The sequence below is a fragment of the Trachinotus anak genome, unplaced genomic scaffold, assembly GCF_046630095.1.
Source record: "Trachinotus anak isolate AG129_WGS33_773 ecotype Australia unplaced genomic scaffold, CSIRO_AGI_Tana_v1 ptg000021l, whole genome shotgun sequence".
Classification (NCBI taxonomy): domain Eukaryota; kingdom Metazoa; phylum Chordata; class Actinopteri; order Carangiformes; family Carangidae; genus Trachinotus; species Trachinotus anak.
This window is the reverse complement of record NW_027273872.1, coordinates 3,933,024-3,951,851: the sequence shown is the minus strand read 5'-3', so window position 1 is coordinate 3,951,851 and position 18,828 is coordinate 3,933,024. Positions and strand designations below refer to the sequence as shown.

The 18,828-nt window shown below is 38.9% G+C and overlaps 1 protein-coding gene across 12 annotated transcripts in view; it reads left to right on the top strand.

Moving 5' to 3' along the window:
* Positions 1 to 18,828, top strand: part of diaph2 (diaphanous-related formin 2) — a 353,639-nt gene that overhangs the window by 103,780 nt on the left and 231,031 nt on the right. For all 12 annotated transcript variants that reach the window (XM_071457232.1, XM_071457234.1, XM_071457233.1 and 9 more), the window contains 8 exons: positions 2,553 to 2,627; positions 2,724 to 2,793; positions 3,606 to 3,742; positions 6,743 to 6,851; positions 9,342 to 9,452; positions 10,642 to 10,754; positions 13,974 to 14,090; positions 18,069 to 18,187. In XM_071457232.1, the coding sequence (XP_071313333.1) occupies positions 2,553 to 2,627; positions 2,724 to 2,793; positions 3,606 to 3,742; positions 6,743 to 6,851; positions 9,342 to 9,452; positions 10,642 to 10,754; positions 13,974 to 14,090; positions 18,069 to 18,187 (851 nt within the window). The remainder of the gene's footprint in view (positions 1 to 2,552; positions 2,628 to 2,723; positions 2,794 to 3,605; positions 3,743 to 6,742; positions 6,852 to 9,341; positions 9,453 to 10,641; positions 10,755 to 13,973; positions 14,091 to 18,068; positions 18,188 to 18,828) is intronic.

The following is an 18,828-nucleotide window of genomic DNA, read 5'->3' as shown; positions in this document are numbered from 1 at the left end:
ACATTTGAAGAAGAGACTGATAAGGGAAGGAATCTATCGCTTGTTCCTTCAATGTGTAATGTGAATTGCTACACTGATATTTTAATGGACCCAAGAAACAAGTACACATTATGTTTAACCAATCACAAGCTTTAGCCACCTCTACAATTCAAATGTTGCTGCTTTTACTGACCAATAAGGGTTATCTGATTAGAAAACCCACGGGTAATACTGTAAACTTGTAAATGTTGTTGGTAATCCTGTGTTACAATAAAGAAAATAATGTTTTTATGAGGAGAAAAGCAGAAACAGATCATTAGATGCAAATAATAGTAGTATAACACACACACACACACACACACACACACACACACACACACACACACACACACACACACACACACTAGTAGTGGTGTTATTAGTATTATTATTTGTGTTAGTTGTAATAGTGTGTTGTCCACCGAGGCACTTTTACTGATGAACAGGGATGGAGCATTTCATAGCCTCAGGACAAACACTGTAGAAGTACCATCTTTCATTTTCTTTGTAGTAACTTTGGGGACATTTAGAAGGCAAGCTGCAGAGGACCTAAGGGTATACGTGAGGGGACAGAAAATGATGGACAGTCTGAGATGTAGGGAGGAGTCAAAACACTTACTGCTTTAAAAAGCTTGGAGGACTGCATTATGTTGTAACCTGCAGTAATATGTACATTTTTGATGAAATATTTACTGTGCAGATACTTCCAGTCCCTCCTTTATTTTATGCCTGTCCTGTTTCACTCCAACAACTATATATCAAAGTTTTAATTTGAACAATTTCTCCATTGAAGATATAAATTAGCAAAGTTAGTAGTTGGTACTTATGAGGATTTTCTACAAGTTGTTTCTTCCGAGAGCATATGTTTGTTTCCAGATTACGTAAAGCTTTTCAGTGTCAAACTATACCAGTCCTGCCCTGTGGGTACCCAAAAACACCAGGGGTGAAATGAAATTGCTGGATGAAAAAATGGATCATATCATCAAGAAAATCTCAACCCACTGCTTTTGTAAGAAGTGTGGAATGGGAGTTTTCTTGCTTTTTTTTTCAAAGTTGGAGCTTTGGTTAAAATAATATTTAGCATTTAGAGTAGAAACATAGTGAAGGGAAATTTTGGCCTCACCCTGACCACAGGAGTGGCTTTTCAGTCTGTTTCTGTTGGTGACAATGACTCAACTGATGGTTTCCCTTCCTTATCAGTGCTTTTTCCACACACCTTGTTCAGGTTACACAGCATTCCCTGAATCCTGTATTGTAGTTACACACACAATTTCTCTTCACAAATATTGGTTCCATTTCCTGCTCTCCGAAGACTATTACCATCATCACTAAGGAGCATAAACAAAGACGTGGATTTACTGAATTGTGCTCCCTCAGCCATGTCGCCTCCTTTCCCTCTTTGTTGTCCTAGTCATTTACTACAGTAATTTCCTCCTACCTCCTCTGTAACACAAATACATGTAACTGCATTATTATTTGTAAACTGAGCCAGTTTGTTCTTTCTTCTTTTATTACCTGAAAGGTGCGCAGAGCACGCGCTAGAAGGAAACATTCAAACTGGAAGGCTTTTTATAAACAGACATTTATAAATGTACAACATTATGATGTTTTGTTTTCATTAAGAAAACAGATCATCATTATACACTACAGTAAATAATAATAACATATAAATTGGTTCTGCTCATCTGCCAGTGCAGTTTGAGTAATGGTGGGTTGTAGCGAGTGCTAATTTAGTCACTGATCAAAGAAATACCTCACCTCAACTTCACCAGTTGCCTCAGGCTATTGCATCTCATTCCTGATTGAGGGTCTCCTCTGACTCACTGAGTCAATACAAATGACTTTAATACTCACACCATTATTATTTCAAATCATTGTCAAAAAGGCGGGATAAATCATTGACTTATGCCCCGTTAATGTCAGAAAATTGCTCCATGCATTTTGTGTTATTGACAGTTAGGGGCCTGAAAACAAGTAATGCTAATGACATAATCTGGCTTTGACCACACTGTCCCTCCCACCCTTCTCTTGCCTGCTTTAGACAAACAGGCTCATCTGCACTGGATCATTTGCCGTCTCCTGATACGCTGTGGTTTATAGCCAATTATCTCTCGTGAATCATTATTGATTACAGTGTTATCTTTCTTGCATTGCTTAATCTTTTGGCACAGGCACATAGCAGCTCACAGGGGGGCCTGAGTACAAACTGCTTTGCGATTGGAATACTAAGTTACGATGGGTGGGTGTTCATTTTCTTGTAAATGGGTACAGTTGAAATTCAGACTGTATTCAGTATCATGGAGGGCAGGATGGTTTTTCATTTGCAGCTCTTCCTGCTCTTCCAATTTATCTAAGTGAGTGTTAAGCCTTTGATATTTTTCTGAATGACTGATTTCCTCTGACGTTAATACAATATTCCTTGTGTTCGCTTCCTTATGTGAATCAACATGGCTTACAATAAAGCAGCAGGGCAATAACAATTTTGACAGAGTATAGGGTAACTGATGTTTGTTGTCTGTGTCTTATGTTTCTAGTTGGGTTAATAACTTTGGTCATGAGGGCCTTGGACTTCTTCTGGATGCTTTGGAGAGGCTGCTGGACAAGAAACAGTGAGCGATCTGCTTAAACACCCCATCTCTGTCTCATTTTTATAGTACCACCTTCTGTTTGTGTAATCACCATATCCTTTTCAATCTGTTTTTTAGGCAAGAGAATATTGATAAACGGAACCAGCATAAACTTATCCAGTGCTTGAAGGCTTTCATGAACAATAAGGTTTGTAAGAGTTGATGAAGCGAAGATGATCCAGCCAGTTGATTAATTTAATAATGATCTACTTTAATGTCTGTATAATTGCATGGTGAAATGATACTGCACCAGTGCCACCCTAAATGACTTGAAATGATTTGATTTTTTTTATATGAAATTTTTATTTAATTTGAATTCACTAATACAAGGAAGTTTAATGTCGTTTTTTTTCTTACCCATTAAATAAAAACACAAACAAGGCTACTCTGTGTATACTTAAAGTAGAAATTTTAGAAATTTCTAATTGTACCTCAGGTGGTTGGGATTTCAAACAGGATTTGAATTTGGACTCTGACAAGCCTGGGATAATGGGACAGAAAAGTGAAGCTAATTTTGCCATTTCTAGCCCACAGTCTCAGATCTTTTAATTATCCTTTTTGGGAAAGTCTGGCTCATTTCTCAAAAGTGACACACATTTCAAGGATAGATGAACTATTGATATTGCTTCTCTTAGAGTTAATCCCCACACGTGGTCATCTTTACCCGCTCCTTTAGTTGTACGAAGACTAAAAGGTACAGGAGACTATAAGTATTTGTCCCTATAGTCCTGTCCTGAATTGAATTAATTCATCATCCTCTCCATTTTCTCCCATGGCCTCGTTGTCCCTCCTTAAAAGAAAATTAAGGCTAACTATAACTTACCAACATTAGAACTTCCTTGTATAATAATTCATTTTTTACTTAAAGTGAAAGTTCTCTATGAATGCAAATGCTCTCATTAATTTATACCCAGTTGACTTTTTTTCTCTATCCTACCTCCTCCCTTCCATGTTTCACAGTATGGACTGCAAAGGATCTTGGGAGATGAGCGGAGCCTGTTGCTGCTGGCACGAGCGATTGACCCCAAACAGACCAGCATGATGACAGAGATTGTCAAAATTCTCTCTGCCTTCTGTATTATTGGAGAGGAAAACATGTAAGTTAAATTCACTTTGTCTGATCGTTTGTCACATTTGTTTTCGCACATCTTGCATACCATTAAAGAAACATTTGTACATCACATTGTGCCCAGTCTCCTAACATGTAAATGATCTCAGGTGCTTTAATTTTATTTGCAGCTTTGCATTTTTTCTTCAACCAGCCCAGAGAAAGTGGATGTAAATAAAATGACATTTGTGCTGCTGAAAGGATGAAAAAAAGACAAAAATCTGCTTAATGCACACATTCCCCAGGTCTTGCTTTTAAGTGTATTTATTAAAACTATTTTAATCTGGAGACATAGTCAAAAGGTTTCAAGACAGATGTCTCAAAACCCTTATAAATAAAACTAGAGGTAAGTATTTGCTCTGTAGAGTACCTCTGTGATGAGTGAACTAACCCTTTAGGTACTTATGCCTGGCCCCCATTTAAATTTTTAAGTAAGTTTTCAGTATTCAAAGTTAACTGAGGAACAAATTTCTCCAGTTATTTTCTCTTATATGGAAAATGCATAACACAATTTCAAAGCCCTGACTATAGACAAAAAGTAATGATGAAAGGGATATGGTCCATCTCTGCTATGTTTACACACTTTGTAATGATTCTGTAACAGCGAGAGGGATGGTTGCTCCTAGTAAACACTGGAATATCACGAATGCTTCAGTCTTCTCCCACCGGGTGGCATGTTCTCATACAGAGATTGCTCCACAGGCTTACATGTGTACTCACTGTGTGCATATAGTGCAGTTACAGATAACCTCAGACAGTACAGAAACCCGTTGGGTCACATGGTCAGATGATGCAGTTTAGTCTGTTTAATGTGTTGAACTACTCAATGTAGTTTGCCACGGATACACAACCTGGCTGACAGCTTATAAATTGGATTTAGGGGAGTGTTTTTTATTGTTTCCCTGAGGGCCAGACTAGAATAACAATGGCACTTCAAAGTCAGTCTGTATGCAGTGGTGGAAATCAACAAACCCACAAATTCTGTCGGAGAAGAGAGTTCAGCAGTGTGTCTCTACATCTGTGACCATTCAACTAGGCCTTTATGCTTGTAGTTCTGACCCTGGCTGTGCATGGTTCCCAAAATGGTATTGAAGGTAACAGATATCAAGGACAGTGAATCTTCGTCTTAACACAAATTTTTCATTTTTACTTTCAGGTTATTTGCTTGAAGAGCATTTTTTTATTGGCTCATGTAGATTCAGTTAAATTCCTTCAAATCCCAGATTTATTCAGTAACTGCTCCTAAAATGTCCAAGCATTGAACAGATGTTTCCTACAGTGTGAGAATCTTCATATTATCAGAAAATATACAGTGAAGAACATAAATGTTTGCATCTTAAGATCTTGTTACACTGTGTTAATTGCATTGCAAGTGCTGTTTCTTAATAGACCTTTTTCACAGCAGATAGTGTGACCTGTCATAGCAGGAAAACATAGGTACCATTGAGATTAGATAGATTATTGTTGTCAGCTCATATATACTTATATATGTTGTTGAATTGATGCAATGAATGAATAATTAGACGCATATGAAAATCTTCTATCACAGTCACCACTGTAACCCTCGGACTCAGGCTTGCTGCTTGCATACAGACCCACACAACTATTTATGTGCAGAGACTGGCTGTACTGATAAAAATCTCTCTCTCTCTCTCTTGCACTCAAAAAGATCAAGAATAGGTTAAAGTAAATATGGAGATCTTTACCATGATCATAGAAAAAAAGTACGTATCCTGTAGAAATGACAGCCAAAGGAGCTGAGGTGTCACTTTCTTGCTCAGAAACTTCTCTGCCAACCAATGTTGTGACGCTGACTCATGTTCAACACCCACTTCAGCTGACAGCATCAAAAGAGAACACGACAAGTTAAGCAGATCTATCTTGCCTGTTTTGAAGCGTCGTCTGAACTGACTTTAAAGCTACTCAGTATGCAGCTCCCCATGCTTGTCTGTGACTTTGTAACCCCTATCACAGAGCATGGCCATTCAATTTATCTCTCTGTCAGGGTTACTTCACACATTCAGTCCTACTGGTCAGGCACATGATCTCCCTCGCTCACTAAGAACTGCTAGTATTTCGCCATCCTCAAAGGGTTATGTTTTTTTAGTTCATGTAAAGTGGTAAGAATGGCAATAGCCTTGGTGGCATGTGTGATAACACAAGTTCACATATATAAAAATTAGCATTTTAACATTTGGCCTAGTGTGACTATTGATTTCTTTCATAACTTATTTATTGTAACAGCGAGAGGAACTTGTATATCAGGCAAGAGGCAAGAGAGTAGGACGGTTGAGGACAGGGGAATTAAGCTGTTCAGTTTCTCAAGTGATGAAAGCAAAATAGCAAATGTGGCCCTGCAGTGATACAGGGGCCACCTGTTACCAGTTATTATGCAGGCATATTATAAATCACTGTTTACGTAAGTGCACATAAGACATCAATTTACTTTTATTGCAGTCCTCTGTGTGTGTTTCCATGTGTGTAGCACAAACTTTCTCCTTCATTCACAATTCAGAGGCTGAAATTGTCCAATGTTCTATTTAGCCAGGCAGCCTTGAGCCCTTGCAAGTACTCTAATTTGCTTACCTTCTGAATAGGTGTATTTGCACATTAGTCTGGCAGTCCCTGCAATAATTTGCACCCTTTCTCACCCAGCCAAATACTCTCTACCACAATTGCTTTGACTAGTGAACACATTTGCAGTAAAACCCTGTTTTTGTCTAGCATCACCTTAGTAGCAAGTATGATGAAGTCAAAATTGGATACTGCAGCAATAATAGACCAGACTGCATACAAAGAGATGGAAAGCAGCAGCATTTGTCAGGGTGACCAAAGACTGGCCGAGTAAATGTCCACACCAACACACAAGGGAAGATAAGATACATGGTGTTTGAGCTGAAAAATGTGAGTAAATGTCCTGTCAGTGGGGTGATAAAAGTGTTTGTTGACTTTTTTGTTTGCCTGCTCCCTGTTCTCTGTTGTCTTCCAGCCTGGATAAGATTCTAGCTGCCATGACAATTGCTGCAGAGAGGAACAATAAAGAGAGATTTGCTTCAATTGTGGAAGGACTGGAGAACCATGAAGCCCAACAGCTCCAGGTTAGAAACTGTGCACGGAAAAGCAATTAATCGCCACACATTCATCACCACCCTCTGATTAGATTATTTCTTTTGAAGGGTAACTGTAACCTTTATGCTTTAATGGCCAATGTAATGACCAATACAATAACCACCTATGTTATCTTATACTGATCTAAATTCAGTATTATTCTGTGAAATACTTTTTCTGCTTTAATATTCATACATATTAATTTATACTGCCACAGTGCGCAGAAACCTGGCACAGTCCAGTGTCATTCACACAAGTTGTGTTTCGTCATGAAGTTTGGGAAGACTGAAATTGACACCTGTCACTCTGGGACCCATTGTACCTCAGCCTAAACTGTCTCCATACATGTGTTTTTCTCTGCTTCTCTGCGCACCTTAGTGTCTCACTTGTCAACCCCACCACCCCTCTAGAACATGGGGCTACTGACATGTACCCAGAGCTCCATCGCCACAGTTTTAATCGAAAACACCTGCTTCATTGAGCACCTTTACTGAACTACCCCATTCTTTTTGCAAACACCAGAAAAATGATAATAAAAAAGCTGAGATGTCGAGTTCCTCTAAGCTTTATGTCTTTTTTCATTCTTTCTCACATTTTTCCTCCTCTTACTGCCTTGCTCACTTTTTGTCACATCGTACAAATTCTTCTGCTTGCTTTTTTCTATGCTGCTGTGGAGTTGGGTCTCAGAGGACTTGGTGTGAAAGGGCAACCACAGCACCATACCTCTCTTCATTTCCATTAGTATTCTTCAGCAGGAGGAAAAACTATACAAAAGCAATAAAACCCCCACTTAAAACATGTTTTTTGTGAAACCAAAAGTAGGGAATTACTAAAGGAATTACTTTTTTAACTGCAGGTATTGGGAAGTCATGAAGGAAAGTCATGAAGGAAACTGATGAGGCGGGTGGTGGAAGTGAAAGTAGATATTCTTTTATTAGGGGGCTGTTGTTTTTCCTTTAAATTTTGCTGTTAATGAAATGAAGCTCTGCTAATTGTGGAGTAAATTAAAATGCTTTGCTGATGCAGGGGGCTCAAGGAAATTAATTGACTTTTTATCCAAAACCTGTGATGGGCTGTAGAACTAGACTTTGCTAATGTGATTAAAATGTGTTTTGCTGTAGTTCAGGCTATGCTCGTCTGCTGAGCATGAAAGAAACTCAGCATTTCAACATTAAAACTGTCCCAGCAGTGCCACTTTTAATTACAATGTTTAGAAACCCCCCTATGGTACTGCTGCAGCTCTGTAACCCTACACAGATAATGCCCCCACCCCTAATCCAACCACACATATGACTGAGGTATGTTTGAGGTGCTCGATATAAGTATCTGTCTGTATGCAGGAGAAGAGAGAGAATTTTTCATGAGCTCCATGGCTTTCTTCACTCTCATAAATTCTGTGAAGATTTGGTGGAGGTTCTTTTATGTATCTGGCCTCTGGTGGATACAGTAAAATGTCAGGTTTCAGTGCACAGATCCAGCTCAGAAGCCCTCATGCCTTTCTGGAACATGGAGAAGTTTGCCATTTTGGAAGCGTGGCACTAGCTGTACATGCTCAATGGCAGTGCGTCCTTTAATGTAACAAGGCTATGCTTTCTCAAGAGATTATACAGTATCATATGTCTGCATTACTTAACATTGTGCATTTTAACCCCATACCTGGCTAACAAACACTCAGAAAGCAGTTTATTTTATTCTAAACTCTAATGAAAGATGAAATTGAGTTTAATGAGCAAAATGTGTGGAAAACCATTTGAGGGAGAAATGAAGGTATGAGTCTAAGTTACCGTAAGTATGAGTTCAAATGAATTTGTCCCATATTTTCAGATGACGCTGCATAGAATGATGTGCGGTTGTAGATTTATTGTCCTTCATGCACGTGTCTCTGTGTGTTTGTGATTCTGGTGAAATGATTTAGCAAGAACAGTTTACAATAAAAATTTTAAGACAGAAAAATAATAAAACTGACAAAAGAAACCAAACAAAATCAGCAGTGTTGTGGCTCTTATTAATAACACATACCAGCCAACAGCGCAGGGTCAAGGTTTCAGAAGACGTTCGTCCATGGGAATCCTTCAGCCTGCTATTGATTGTCTGTCCAAGAAAAACTGTCTTATCCATGGCTTGCTCCCCTGAAACACCTTACTGCTCATTATAATTCATCAGCAATTTCCTCTTAACCCCATCCTCCGCCCAGCATACACACAGCCACACACACACACATACTTAGAAGCTTTTTCCCTACCAATAAATCCATTAATAATACACATCTAGTCAATAGACACTCCAGACCTATACTATCTACCATTTCTCTTTGCCTCTCCCGCTTCATTCTCTTCTCTGTGATTTTGGTTTAGGAAAGGAGATATTAAGAGCAAATAATCACTCAAAAACAACACACTTTTTGTGTCTTATTTCTCATTTATTTTTCTGTTTTCCCAACCCTCTTTCTCTGTTTGTCTTATTGTCTGTCACCACCATAGGTTGCTTGCATGCAGCTGATCAATGCTTTGGTCACCTCCCCTGATGACCTCGACTTCCGGATACACCTGCGCAATGAGTTCTTGAGATGTGGCCTCAAGAAGATCCTGCCTGTGAGTAATCAAACCAAATAATCCAGGTGTAGAATTAAATCCTCTTCGCAAGATTCAAGAGCCCATAGCTAGTTAGCGACTTAAAATCAAGGCTTAACTTTTCTTAGGTTTTATTATGATTAATTCAATTGATAGCGGTCTAATTAGTAGTGGTATTAGCTTGTGTCAAGTGTGATGCAGTGCTAGCACCTCATCACACAGGTCGTCTTGGCATCATTATCAGGAAGCTTACACGTCTTCACATGAGGCAAAGGCAAACAAGCTCCAGCTCATCACTCAAGCTCTTGTTTGTAGTGAGTGGGGTGAACATGTCAAAGAGCCAGTTGCTAATAAGTCATCCAGGCTGCTCCTGTTGATTATTACTGTCATTACTTTAATTATTTTCAATTCTGACCCTTGATATGAAAGAGTCTCAGTGTACAGTCATTTATATAAATGCCATGTATACAGCTTTTAATGCTGACACTGACACGCTTTTCATCTAATTATGAGTTATGCTTAGGAGTCAGTGCTGTTTTCAAGGAAAAGATGAGCTCCAGTGAAAAAGAAAGCCCAGTTTGTTTTGTTCTTCCAGTCCTTGACGCATATATTTGGACCTCCTCCCCCTCATCTCCTTCTCTCCTTTTTTTTTTTTTGGTGCACCTCCCTCTGAACAAGTGTTGCTTAAGACAGATGGTGCACCCAAAAAGCAGTGCAGTGTGATTGATACCTGCAGAAATTGGGTTACATTTGGCCCTGTCTCCATCTGTAAACTCCACTGCCGGTGATTCATAGAGAAGTGGTAAAGAGCACCCCTGTAGCCCCTCATGACTGGAACAGGTGTGTTGGAATAGGCACTGTCTGGAATGCGTAGTGAGAGGTTTTAGGGCATCTCAGTTCCCAGTCATCTGTACAGCTGGAGCAGGGAAACGAATATTCTCATACCACAGATTTTTAGAATATGTCTGGTTAACAGTAACATAGACAAGATTCTATGATAGATAGATAGATAGATAGATAGAGACTTTATCAATCCCAAAGGAAAATTCAAGTGTGGTAAATTTGGTTTAAAGAGGGCAGAGTAGTGATTCTTTAGAAGCTATATGTAAATTGTTCTTTGCTGGTGCTGTGACTGTTTTTCATAATCTACACTGTGAGATTTTTTGAATAACTTCCCATTCTCAGCTATGTATGTTTAATTTCTTTTTAGGAGCTAAAAGAGACAGAGGAGCTGGACATCCAGCTAAAGGTGTTCAATGAGAATAAGGAGGAGGACTCTATCGAACTCTCCCATCGCCTGGATGACATCCGTGCTGAGATGGAATATCCTTTGGTCCTTTCTCTGTGTGAATAAACAGATGAATAGGCCTGCAGACCCAGCAGTGAGAGATGAGTGTAGATTGCGGGTTTGGTCAAGCTTTACAGGCTAAAGTCCCTCATGGCTTGATTCATTAGAGAAGGATTTTAGGAGCCAGAGCACAATATCCAGCTCCATATCTGACCAGGCATACTAGGTAAATAACCCTGTCATCTTGTCACCTCCCTCCTCTTCACTCACTTTTTGTTTACTTTTCCCATCCTCACCATCTCCTCTCATCTCCTCTTCACTTTTTGTTCTCTGTCATTAGAATTGGGTTAAGTAGGACTGTAGTAAGATGCAAGATAAAGATATCAAACTGGCATATCCTATCTTGTTCTTACCATTCATTATGCATGGTATAAAATTAAATATTTTTATGTGCAGCAGTATTGTTTCATGGTCAAGGCTTCTTCGGTATAAGTACCATTACTCCTTGGCTCTTTGCTCCATTTAGGAAATGTGAATTTTCTCCTCCATCTCTCTACCAATGGTCATTTAACTCCAAACATGCAGAGTAGAAGTTAATAAGGTGAGTAGTAATTTAATCCCCAGTTGGAAATGTCCTCAAGCACCCCGGAAAAGAACCCTTTAAAAATTCACGAATCTTCTCTAAGGCTATGTATGAATGGCTGACATTGTGAGCAGACAAACCAGACGCTGACATTGTTATGCAGATGTTCATTCCCCACAACCTTTTTCTTTCACCAAATCCCACAGTTCTAGTACAGACACAAAGTGCTGCTGTGAGTGACAGTTTCTGTTGACACATGTAGTTGAGGGGAGGAGGTTGTGTAGCTTGTGTGTGTGTGTGGGGAGAAGATGGAGAGAAAAAAAAAACTGCACCTGGATTAATGATGTGCTTGAGCAGGTTCACAAATGAGAGAGCCCAATGTTTGTTTCCAAGGACAATGCGGTATTGATCTGTGAGCTCTGAGCATGATTCAAATGTCTAGGCTATCCTTTGTCCCTTTGCCTGCATAGTGCGTGCACACACATGTATATGCATAATATCGTGCAGGTAGCACTTCTATTACCTGAGCATTGCATTAGTGTCTTGTTTCTTCCAGCAGTTTCATGAATATTAACCTGGAGAGGCTAGTCTCCTCTGTGTCCGGCCCAGGTCCAGGTGCTGAGGAGGTGACTCCAGGCCACTAATGAATATTAATGAGCTGTGGAATGGTGATTGATTGACCTCACCGCTGACTGGCCTACATCACACTTGACTGCCGCTCATGTTTATTCATTATTTGGAGATAGAGTGTAAAGAGGGAGAGACGGAGAGAGAAAGCAAGTGTAGAGGGGGTGTCATGGAATGGATTGGCATTCTACATTAGGTTTATGTCTGCAGCTTAGTGATAGATGAAGCTAGTTGGATACTTTCCCAGTCTGAGCTCCTTCTCATGTCCTCTCAAATGCTGTGGTGATGCTATAATTGAATCTCACAGGATTGGTAATTCTCCCAGGCCTCATACTCAGCTAATACAAGGGAGGGAAATGATACTTTAGAGGAGCCTTATTCCCATCCCTCTCTCTCTAAAAATTTGATATGGAGTAGGAGTTTAATTACAGACATTGTTGAAATTAATAGGAAAAGTGTCAAACTGTATTTAAAAGAATTGATCTGCTCCAGTTGCAGCAGTTGCTTTGTTTTTGGTGTGGATGATAGCATGAGAAATGGAGGATGCACTTCAGATCTGGTTGTTAGATAAATTATCTGATGTATATTGATACACCCACAGAATTATTGTTCATTAGCTGCTGATGAAACCTGACAAATACTACTACTACTACTACTACTACTACTACTACTACTACTACTACTACTACCACTACTACTAATAATGATAATAGTAACAACAACAATAACAACAACAACAACAACAACAACAATAATAAATTGTTATTATTATTATAAGCTCATCCACCTCCATGTGCATTACACTGATATTTTCTGTACCAAAAGCAGAAGGGAGGAGAATCACAACATATGCTGCTACTGTGCTGAAACTGCCACTTCATTGCTTTGCAGTCAATATGTTACACTATGTAAATATTTTAGCACACATTGTCAGGATTCACACTTTGTGTTATGATGGCAAACCGGGTTTTCATCTCTGTGAGCTTAACAGTGCACTGTCTCCTCAGCCTTGTTTTTTTCTGCATGTGTGCACATATCTCAGAGGCTTATTCCACTTTTTCAAACAAGATGAATCTCCGTGGGGAAATCCTCCTTTCTCAAGCAAACAAATTAAATGAGCTCCAAATCATTCATTTTCCTGGGTTCTTTACTTCTTCCAGCTACACTTTTACAACACTATTAGAAGTTTGAGAAACAGAAGTTTGTTATTTTCTTAACTAATCTTGTACTACAAATCGACCATTAACAGAAATTGAATTTTGAAATGTGACTCAATGTATGTGCTTATTCTGTCCTATCCTGTATGTGATGTAGTACTTACATTTCAAACATTTTCTCTGAATAAGAGGCATTACTAACAAATTCTCAGCAAATAATCAAGAAATATATGTAATATAAAATATTTAAACATGAAAGAATAACAAGTAAGACAGTAGGATTTAATCTCTCTCTTTTAGATGTCAAAGCTATCACTGCTTCCTCCCGGGGAAAGCAAACATAAGACACATAATCAATACCTTTTGCAAATTTAATAACATGAATTTTCACTCCTGAGTACATGTCAGTTTCAATCTGAGAACTGAATCTCAGCCCTGCGAATGTTCGGCTCCCCATCATTCTTGTCTCAAACATTCAAGCCAGTGAGTTTTTCATGTAATTAATTTCCACTATCTTGAAAGGTTTGGAGTGACAGGTAAACCAGAGGGAGAATTCTTTATTGCCATTCCCTCTCCTCAAGTTAGCTGTTTACACTGTTTAAGCTCCCCTGAGAGAGTGTGGATAAGAGGAATCACATCTCTGTTTGTCTTTGCACAATGATGGTTGTCAAAGAAGCAAAAGTGAGGAACGGGGGGGAAAAAATAAAATGTTATGAAGAAAAAAAGAACTCATAAAAATTTAAATGTTTACAGGAGTTAAATGCACCTAAATAATGAACTCAGGTTTGGTGTCTTCTTCAGACGTTAGCTTTAACTGTTAATGTAGAAACCTAAAAAGTATCTGTGTCATACTGTAAAGTTTTTTTTCCTTAACCTTGCTGCTGCACTGATATGGATGAAGTTTACCATCTCCTGTCCAATATGGTGAAAGACACGGGCTCAGAGACATACTTCCTGTCAATCCTCCAGCACCTATTGCTCATCAGGAATGACTATTACATCAGGTAAGTTCTGTGTGATTTTAACCTACCACTGGCCTTGTATTGACTGACGACCTCATGATGCTCTCTGTTAGTGAGCTTCACTAGTCTTAGCTTCTAGATTTGTTTGTTTTTCACATTAGATATGAAACAGCGCATACATCACTCTTATTTGTTCTTTGCTGACAGGAAATAGTTATTGTCTCTGTTGTTCTGTTTGTCTTCGACCAATATATCTTGAAAAATAGAAGCCAAGTTGAAATTTGTTAATAACATTAGAGGAGCTACAGCCAACATCCCAGCTAATCCTCAGTGGTTACGACAACATAACTGTCATCTCCATCAATTTATCACTAAAATCGTTCTTCTAATTGGCCTATCAGTCTTGTAGTCACCAGTAGGTTGTAATGCAGTTTATAGAGATGACACTGTTTTGCCTGTCTCTAGTCTGCAGCTCTGAACCAGCTTGGCTAGAATTGAAGATGAGGGGAAAGTGTTAAAAACTAACTCCACACTTTATCTTGTATGGAGAAATTGCTTCACTTGCCTTTGTGTGTTAAAAGCTAACTCACTTCTTTGTTTGTAGACACTAAAGAGGAAAAACATAAATTATCAGAGTAGAGATATTACTTTATTTTGAATTATTACCCAAATTAAAACTGCTGGGTTGGCTCTCTACTTTGTCCTTGAAGAGCACACGTCAGTCACTGGCGGAAGGCTGCCACTCTTCTGAATGGATTGACACTGATGAATTCACTGCTGCGTCGGACCTTTTTGCAAAAATAAGAAAAAAAAAAAAGTTAGAAGTCGATGAGAGGAGGAAGATGAATTTACCATAGACAAGTTGATGTTCCCTTGGATTTATGAATAATGTATTCCTCATCTATTCGGAAGAAGCGAGAAATAGAATTCACATTAACCAGCTAGTACAGCCCTGTCCACCTCAGCTCCAGTATCCGTACACCCCTCTGTAAGCCGGCAATAAGAAGGGATCAGTACCAATGCCCACAGAAGTGAACTGATGGTCTTTTAAAAGATATGTTTTTGAAATATCTTTTTCCTGCGGCCTCCATCACAATTGTGAGGATGAACCCGCACATAAACACCAGACACCAGAAATATATTCTGACTGTGGTATTTTATTCCCCATACATCACTGCTGTGGAGTTACAATGATGGAAGATGCAGTACTACAGTACATGCAGCTTCTCCAATAGATAGTCTTTGCCCTTAAAATTATCATGTCTTAATGTTGTGGTTAAAATTGGGTGAATGTGAAATAGTATAAATATAGCATTTCTGCAACATGAAACAAAAACAAATTGGCAGGTCAGACAATGTGTGGTAGCAATGCATGGTTTTAGTTTAAATCATTTAATGGTGGCGGACTTAGGTTAGGTAATATTATATAAAGGTGTGACAGACGAGTGATCAAAGGAATGCATGTGTACTCATCCCATTCTACCTGAAGTGAAGGATTAAGTTGTTTTTATCGAAGTGATGGCACATGTGGTGTCTGATTCTTGTGTCAAATAAAAGTAAATTAAATTGTAGTTTATTAAATATTATAATTAGTGTTCTAATAATAAGGTGTTCTACAGTAGGCAGACTTTTCAAGTGCCCTGTCTACTGTCATTGCTCCTAACACAACATTAGTTGTTGCTCTCCCCTCCAGGGCTTGGTTTATTTTTGTTAATTAATCTCTCACTGCAAGCCTAATGAATGGGAGCACATCAAACCCACCCAGTAAATATAGAGCAGATCTGCTCTTTTGGAGCCTGGTGATACGGGGATTACACTGGTTATGTGGAGCAGAGCTGGATCAAGTGGCTGGGGCTGTGCTGAACTGCAAGCTATCATTGGAAGAAATGAAGGTGCCAAAGTAAAAGAAGAGGTGGGGAATGATGCAGGGGACATATGCTAGCTTCTGGAGCCCAGCCCTGCCCACTGTGGAGGGGCCTGACAGTTCTGGGTCACTCTCTCCATCTCTAGTTATCTCCACCCAGCCCCTATCTGCTTGGTGGTGGCGGAGGATGGAGGACGAACGGAAAATAGGGCGGCTTATTGAGATAATAATGTGGTGTACATTGGTGACAGTTGTAAGCCGAGTGCCACAGTGCTTAAGCCATGCAGGGCGATGTGTGAGCTTTCACTAGCTTGTTCCAGTCATGGAGTGGGCGAATCCGCCAGCTCAAGCTTAATGTATGGCATTTCATGCTTTCAAAACAGTGCACCTAAATGCTGATTTATTCTTATTTGCTTTGGCTCAGAATTCTGTGTTCTTTCATATTTCTGTTCATAACATGCTGTGGCCTGTCCACCCACAAGGTACCAACAGAACATAGCTTTTCAATTTATGGGCAACAGTTAAAGTCAAAGCCTTGGGAATAAACTTCATTCCATTTAATGTTTGATAATAACAAGTTATCACATGTGTTACTTTTTACTTAGATTCATACTGGAATATATATGCTTTTTTTGGTCTCTTGCAAAATTAACCCAGCTGGCACAGGTGCTTTTTTCACAGTTTTTCCTGTTCAAATCAATTTTTGCATTTTAGTAACATTAATGTTCCTTCCTCTTAACGCTTTTATGCAGAGACATTAGACAGACAGGCTTTGATCAGACTTTGAGTTTCTTATCATGATCAAGGTTGTCATAAAATCTCCTTCAGCCATCTATGATTTTCAATTATTCATTTAATAAATCCATTGGACAATCTCAGGAAGCTAAAAATACTTAAATACTTACAGCAGGTTTGCTATACATGGACTTGTGAATCTTCCAGTGTGGAAACTGTCATCTTCCTGATGTAAAATTATATGTCTACTGATGTTTTCTAAAATATGAAAAAAAAAAATCTGTAAATTAAAGGAACATCAGCAGCCAGTAAAGCATATTTGGAGGGTTGTACTGTATATTTGTGCTTTGGGACTCATAGAAGAACATAGCCTCCAATGTGTGCTCACTAGGAAACTGTTTGCTATTTAAAAGGAGATGAAAGGAGCTGATGTGATTATTGAATCAGAAGGCTGACCCTGCTCCAGCTGCTGATGCTGTATTCCTCCTACTAGTAATATATTCATCCCGCTACAGCCTTATTCCAGACTTCACAGGGCTGTGAAAACCAGAATTGCGATTGCCCAGCCGTTAAGCTAATTGCAACAATTAGTTGGTCACACCCAAATGCATTTGTTCACAGAGTTTGTTGTTGTTCTGAGTTTAGGGAATTGTACTCTTTTTATTTTAGGGCACTAATCAAGAACGTCATCATGGGTAAATTTTTCACATGTAGTACCTAAGTTCAAATCTCACTTTACAATAAATGGAGCACGACTCTTTAGAGGAATAAAAAACTAGTTGTTTCTGTTGTGTATTCAAACATAAACTTCTGGTCAATGTCATTCTTAGAAAATAATTATTTCTCAGTTTGGCGCTCAGCTTAAGCTGGCATTACATTTAGTAAATGTCACTTGCAATTTAAGTTGATAATGTTACAGAGAAAAGGTCACATACCAACCTGTGTGGTGGAGTGGGTCTCGCAGGCTGATCCACACACGCTGCTCGACAACACCAAGCAGTCAGTCACACTCCTAACTGGCTGACATGTTTTCCCGGTCATTGTGCTTTCAATTACACACATTACACTGATTAGATTTACATTTCAGTTTTTATGGTTGCTCTAATTGGCAAAGATGATTGCAAATTAGGCAAGAGGGCAAGCACAGCCTTGGCCACCGTCTGTCACCTTGAAATGGACAGACTAACATAGACTTGGGTTCCGTGTGCCCATTAATCTGCTAATTTCATGATGGGGGTGAAGCAAGTGATCAAATTTAATGGGGTGTCTATTTTCTCCAACAGCATCTTTTTTGGTGTGGCATTTTGTGACCTCTAGCTTGGATAAGGGAATAATTTGTGGTTAATTAGTCTTGTAGAGTTTGTGTCACTCATATCTTTCTGCGGCTTGTCTAATTGTTCTGCTTTATGTTTCCTCCTCAGGCCTCAATATTACAAGGTAATAGAAGAATGCGTGTCTCAGGTGGTTCTGCATCGCAGTGGGATGGACCCTGACTTTGGCTACAGTAAAAGATTGGACGTGGACTTTACCCATCTAATTGGTACTTTTTGAATTGCTCCCTCTTTAATACATTTTTATTATACATAGTTATACATGTGCAATTCCTCTGAAAACAATTGTAGTGCTTGATATATAGGACGGGGTCATGTAATTATTGATGAACAGTACATTATATCTGGTAAAATGAGTTGAGATAATTTTAAATGATGTTTTTCTCACTTAGGGTATTTGTCAGCAGTATTCCTTGAATCGTAGAGAAAACATCTATTTACACTGCATTACTAATGGAAATTTTTTTTCAAACAGAGAAAAGAAATAAATAACACCACTTTTTCTCTCACTGTTGTGTCACTAACAGTTCTGTGACTTGTCAACAAAGGGTCATTAAAAGTTTCTGAACCCATCTTCTAAGAACTGGTGCCATATTTAATAAGTTTTCTCACTCACTGTACAGAGATTGACTCAGTTGTTAAAAAAACTTCCAAGGTTGTGTTTTGTTCGATTCTCACTAAAGATGTGGAATTAGATGCCACCTTCTTGTGGGTTCTCCACCTTTTCTTTTCTTCTCCTTTTTTTCACGTTCACATTGAAGTGTCCTCTTTTATAAACAATACATTTTCAGAGAAAATGTGTTGTAGCATATGTGATCTAACAATAATTTACACTTGAAACTAACACTTA